The sequence below is a fragment of the Palaemon carinicauda genome, chromosome 9, assembly GCF_036898095.1.
Source record: "Palaemon carinicauda isolate YSFRI2023 chromosome 9, ASM3689809v2, whole genome shotgun sequence".
Lineage (NCBI taxonomy): Eukaryota > Metazoa > Arthropoda > Malacostraca > Decapoda > Palaemonidae > Palaemon > Palaemon carinicauda.
Genome location: NC_090733.1, coordinates 52,463,244 through 52,470,084, shown reverse-complemented (window position 1 = coordinate 52,470,084; position 6,841 = coordinate 52,463,244). Strand labels below are relative to the sequence as shown.

The window sequence follows — 6,841 nt, the reverse complement described above, 5'->3', positions numbered from 1 at the left end:
TTACACAGTGCATCCTATAGATTTGTGCTAGTTCAAATTTCTATCAAAGAATATCAATTGTATCAGAACAAAATCGAGAACGGACAAGGAGTAACCAAGTCAAAAAAGCGAGATGGAAAGAAAAAAAATACTTTCTCTTTACTGTTTATTCGTATATATTGGCACATTTATGAATTATGCGCGAAAATAATTAATATTCTCCATCGAATATTAATCCTGCAACAAGGTATAGGTTATTAACTCAAATAGAGAAAAATTTTTTCTTGATATCAAATATTTCACCATATAGCATTTTATTCTGAAAAGAGATCCACACGGGTGACATAAAAATATAAATGTACACTTTTCCCCTTATGATAGCTGATTTCATGCAAATTGGTAAAAGAGCGGTCACATACAAGATTATTTAAGAAATGTAACCATTTGAGTCATAATTCAGTTATCAAATGAAAGCTTGTTTAAGAATGTTGACCATTTGAGATATATAGTAGTCATCCAATTAATAATTTTGATAATTTCGCATATTATTCAGTTGTCTACCGAACAAATGTTCAAGAGTTTTAACTATCTAAGGCCAAATTCCTTTGTCAAATGAAAGCTTTTTTAGGAAATTTAACCATGTGGAACAATTCAGATGTCATATGAAATCTTGTTTAAGAATTTTAACCATCTGGGCCATAATTCAGATGTCGAATGAAAGCTTGTTGATTACGTAATAGATAGTAGGTTAGCCAGGGCACCACCCACCCATTGAGATACACCTGCTAAGGAGTTATTTGGTCTTTTCACTGGCAAGACACTACTACATAGGACTCTTCTCTGGCTACCGCTTATTTTTCCTCTGCCTACACATACAGAGTATAGTCTGGCCTATTATTTACACATACTCCCGTGTCCTCATACACTTAACGCTGAGATTACCAAACCATTCACAGCAGAGATTAAGTACTGCACTATGATTGCTTAGCATCTACTTTTCTCGTTTAGGTATGGTAAGCAGCTCTTCTAGGAGGACACTTCAAAATCAAACCATTGTTCTCTAGTTTTATGTACTGCCATAGTTCTCTTGCTTGAGGATACACCCCAGCACACACTTCTATCTTTTTTTTTCTTTTCTTTTTCTTTTTCTTCTTTTCTTTTCTTTTTTTTTTCTTTTTTTGGGGAACGATGTATTGGGCAGGCATAATAGAAGGGCCATTGATGCCTTAAGGTGCGTACACAGTGGCAACATCGTGTCTACCGATGTATCAACAACAAAGTTGGAAACCTTACATTCAACATTGGTAAACATATCGACAACAATGTATGAAACTTTGTCTGCTACAATGTCTGGCAACATATTGGCAACACGCATCAACTTGGTGAAGCCGTCCACACTTCATTCTAGAGACTTGAAAAGTATGTAGGCGTGCCAGGACGCACTGGCGGCTGCTGCTGCTGTTGTTGTGCTTATGTGTTTACAGCGGAGGAGGCACCGTCGTAGAGTCTGGACGAGACCCTCCCTATTGCATAATAGGAAAAGTGAAGAGCCTTCAAATCTCATGCACACCGATATAGAAAATAACGTCTCTCTCTTGCCACGTACAATGCACAAGAAAGGAGTATTCGAGAATTTCTTTCGGATAACCAAATCCGATTTTGAACGTATGTTGTACATGATTGGCACTATTATAAGTAAAGAAGACACAAACTTCAGGCAGCCAATATCTGTATCAGCTCACCTTGGTGTAACGCTGCGCTTTTTGGCAACTGGAGATTCCTACAGCAGCCTCGGCTACTCTTTCAAGATGTCCAAGCAAGCAATAAGCCGGATTGTGCCAGAAGTCTGCCATGCATTGATAACAGCTCTAAGTGATTACATCAAGGTAAGAAGACCTCAAACAATATTGTGCCATACTAACACTGAATTATGATGTGAAAATAAAACATGTATGCACGTACATTGCCGTACAATTTAAGTTATCATAGCGGTATATTGCACTAAAAATAAATATATAAGTAAATATTATTTTGGGCCAGTAGTCATGGATAACAAGCATTTTTTACTAACTTTCAATAAACTTCTCTGGCAATTTTCATTGAACGAGTCGTAGAACATGCAGTTAGATGTGGGGGAGTAAGACAACCCACCCCTTGAACAGCGTTTTACTTATCGACTAGAGGGAAGCTCCCCCCCTTAAAGCAAAGAGGTTACAATACTAAAGCAGTTCAATCCCTTTACTTAGTATACGAAAATATTGTTTTTTATGGAACGTTTTGATGTTTGCTGAAATAATTTGACATCCGATTCGATATAATGCATGTGGGATTATTTCAGAGAACATCAAAACCTTAAAAAAATCACTCACTGAAATCAATCAGTGCAATTAACCAAAAAATTATCTAATATTTCAATAAGCGCTAGTAAGACCGAGATGCACAATCCCAAATATTTCCCTGTTACCAGCACCCTTCACCAATAATATATACAAAACATTACATCACATGTTCATAATACTTGTTTCTGTTAAGGATAAAGAGGACAAACAATTCTTAGAACTGAGCAGTATATATTTATTCCAAACTAACATCCAAGGCATGTACAGTCACATCACAATCAGCATTATCTGTTAATGGAGGGGATATATGGGGATGGTATTGTGGGGGCTTATCATATATTCCTTGTTCTGCCTCAAATATTGTGTTTTGGATTTTATTCTGAGCATAAGGTGTTTTTAATTTTCTAAGTTTTGTTGAAATTAAGTCAGCAAATATTTGATGTTCATCTCTATCATTGAAGCGTCGATGTAATCCTGCCAAAACGCCGTAAGCCTTTTGTAACATGTCATCATCATTAATTTTTAATGTCTGAGACAGAGACATCTTTCCAATCTTTGTGGGGGCAGCAACGTTTACTCCACTTGTGCTGCGGCGACTACATTTGTCTCCTTCGACTGTAGCCTCATCCTGTGTCATGTTTCCTGTGCACTCCTCAGCGTTGGCCACTGTCGACGCGTTATCTGCACTCAGCTGTTGTAAACAAGCTCATTAACACAACTACGTACCTCATATCTCCGTGTGTAACTGGAGAGAGAGAGAGAGAGAGAGAGAGAGAGAGAGAGAGAGAGAGAGAGAGAAAGAGAGAGAGAGAGGGGGGAAATCATGTACAGTATGTTTCTTGTGTCCAGAAGTGTGCCTATTATTTATTTATTCATATTTCAATAAAGGATTTGTGTGTATTTCAGATACCAGCCAACGAGGGCGAGTGGAGATCAGTGGCCCGGGGATTTGAGCAAAGGTAGAATTCTCCGTATTGTGTTGGTGCGCTTGATGGTAAACATATCACCGTGCAAGCTCCACCTTCCACTGGCAGTGATTACTACAATCACCAGGGCTACTTTAGTGTCATATTGTTTGCCATAGTTGATAGTATGTACAACTTTCTTTACGTAAATGTAGGTTGCCAGGGTAGGTTATATGACGCAGGCGTTTTTTCACACACTAGTTTCAGTCGAGCCCTCAGGGATGGAACTTTGAACTTACCATCTCCACATTCACTTCCGGGACGTCAGACTGCCACCCCTTACATATTTGTTGGTGATGATGAATTTCCCTTGATACAGAACCTTATGAAACCCTACCCAGGTGAACACAGTCCAGGATCTAACGAGAGAATATTCAACTATTGATTAAGCAGGGTAAGACGAGTAGTTGAGAACATGTTTGGGATTCTTACTGCTGTGTTTCTAGGTCTTCGTAAACCCATGCTGGTGCAGTCTGATTCTGCCAAGAAAATATCATTAGCATGTGTATATTTACATAATTTCCTCCTTCGGAGTTCAACATCACATCTGTTATACACTCCCCCACGTACTTTTGATGCTAATGATATGGATTATGACACACTTATCCCTGGTTAATGGAGACAAGATGCCCTGCCAGATGTCGAATCCACAATGATGCCACTGCCGTCAGTACAGGAGAACATGGAGAGCAAGGACATCCGTGAGGAATTTACAGAGTATTTTATCAGTGATATAGGTCGTATAAGTTGGCAAGATAGATACAATTACGTATTGTATAACTGATTTCGACTGTGTTCGGGTTTCTGTAAAACTAATGCATTGTATATGAAAATACAAGTTATTAAAACTTTTATTTCCTCCAGCCACAGTAATGTATGGTATATGTGTATACCAGTAATTACAATGATGTTATATTTTCTGAAACCACATTAAAATGCGTGTAAAGCAGCGATTGCAAGTATTTTTTCTGCTTTGACACAAAATTAGTGTACAATATATGTGAGAAAAGGAACTAATAGATACTAATATGCTAACATGCACAGTTTCTTACCTGATATTCAGCATCATAGGTCTTGTGTGGCTTGTGTTTGTCAGCTAGAAACACCATGATGCTGAGCGCAAACCCCTGACTCTTATATGCGTCTTCAGCTCCATCACCAGACTTCTTTTCTTGACATTTTTTCAGTTCTCTTCGGAACTGTGTCACGAGGTTCTTCATTTTCTTCTCCACTTCATTTCTCCCCATCTGAATATTTTCAGCTATTTCACGCCAGGCGTCTGCCCTCTTGAACCGGTGTTTGTATAGTGCATGGGTCGGATCCCATAGCAATGGGTATCCTCGATAACATTCAATTAACTGAACAATCTTTTCTCTCGGCCACTCCATGGTCACGCTCACGCGCTCGTTGTCGGTGTTGTGTGTCTGTCCGGGTATCTCCAACCACATCGACTCTTCCACACCAGGATTGCCAACATATCACCAATAAATCTCTACCAACATCTCGACAACAATGTTTCGTCAACATTCTAACAGCTTGTTGCCTACAAAGTTTTACAGTGATGTCGACATGTTTTGTCGCTAGTGTGGACGCACCTTTATCTGTTGTCTTTTCTTTCCAAACCCATCTTTACTGTCATCCTGTCAGTTGAAGTTTTACCTTTGCATGGTGAATCGGCTTTGTCATTTTGACCAGCTTTTCAAAGTTTTTATTCATGGTCTATGGGTTTTATTGATCACTTTATTTTTTATTTATATACAAGTTCTTTTTGTTATCATTATTGTTAATTTAGTTTTTTTAATATGATGTATATTTTTATTTCCATCAATTCTTATGCTGCCTGAAGACAATGAGTGAAATCCAGGGCTAGTAAGTCCTAGACTTCCTCAGTGTTGTTTACTGCACTGTAATATTCGTGGTCATCATACATATATTCAAGATTTTACAGTTACGTCCAGACAGTATGATTTTCTTTCATGCTCAAAAACTTTGATTTCTAATATGAGCAACTCATCTGAGCTCCTTTTAACTGGTTTTAAGAAGACAATAATTTTGAAACAGGATGCCATTCCTATGGCCTTTGGTAGGGTGGTATATATATATATATATATATATATATATATATATATATATATATATATATATATATATATATATATATATATTCGAATAAGCCATATATATTTTGCTACATTAATGTCTGGATTCTCTTAACAACCTCGGGATCAAAGTCCCAGGCGAAATCACACAAAGACAAGAGCTTGTGACCGTCAGGAAATCGATCCCTGGACCGGCAAACATGTAAAAACAGTGACTAAACCACTTGGCCTCGAAGAAAGACAATAGTCAATGACAATTCTGCTATACTTGTACCTGTCGAATTCAGGTGTTTTGTACTTAAAATTGAAATTAACCCATCTTCACCGTCGTAGCTAATTGGTAGTTTGTTACTTGGCATTCGATTAATGATAAATTTTTGAATATTTAGACGTGTTTTTTCATATTCAAATAAGCCATATATATTTTTGCTATATTTATGTCCGGATTCTCTTAACGACCTCGGGATCAAAGCCCCAGGCGAAATCACACAAAGACAAGAGCCTGTGACTGGCCGGGAATCAATCCCTGGTTCGGCAAACGTTTAGAGACAGGGACTAAACCACTTGGCCACGAAGAAAGATAAAAGCCAATGACAATTCTGCTGTACTTATACCTGTCGAATTCAGGTGTTTTGTGCTTAGAATTGAAATAAACCCATATATATATATATATATATATATATATATATATATATATATATATATATATATATACATGCATATATATACGTCTATATATATATATTTATATATATATGTAAATATATACATATATATATATATATATATATATATATATATATATATACAGTATATATATATATATATATATATATATATATATATATATATATATATATGTATGTATGTATATATGTATATATATATATTCATATGTGTGTATTGAAACAATAAGTTATTCAGTATTATATTTTTGATCTCATTGTAACCATCGCTTCCAATCTGATAGTGTGATTTAGTTTCTTATCAGATATATCAATCTTCTAATATCAGTGCTAAAAAGAAGCATGAGGTTTTGAACTCTATTTTATTGGTATAGCTTTTAATGATCCTCAATTTTGAAGTTGCTATATCCGTTTGATCTCCAAGCCCATAAGAACACTCATTTTACACACCTTAAAAAACAAAAAGAAAAGAAAAACTATCATTACAGGTCAGCTTGAACCAGTCATGTAGCCATAATAAAAATCCTAGAAATATTTTGTTAAAAAACATTAATGGGTAAAAAGCGTATAAATAGACTCAGGTGTGATAGATACACCTGAGGTTGCGTGGAATAATGGAACGTGAAGGAAATTTCCTAGGCAATAGCCGAATAGATAATAATGTGTCCAGCCAAGGTGCATCACAAAAACAAACCATGGGAAACAGAACGCGATTTTCACGTCTTCCCAGGATTGGCGGATATAGATAAAGAAAGAAACATGTTCCTAATTTT

General features: G+C 36.4%; 1 protein-coding gene across 1 annotated transcript; it reads right to left on the bottom strand.

Annotated features, from left to right (window-relative positions):
• Positions 1-2,553: 2,553 nt before the first annotated feature.
• LOC137646409 (uncharacterized) lies at positions 2,554-4,731 on the bottom strand. The gene is made up of 2 exons (XM_068379510.1): positions 4,336-4,731; positions 2,554-3,009 (listed from the first exon to the last, which is right to left on the bottom strand). Exons 1-2 carry the CDS (start codon positions 4,729-4,731, stop codon positions 2,554-2,556), a joined length of 852 nt encoding a protein of 283 aa, XP_068235611.1.
• Positions 4,732-6,841: the final 2,110 nt, after the last annotated feature.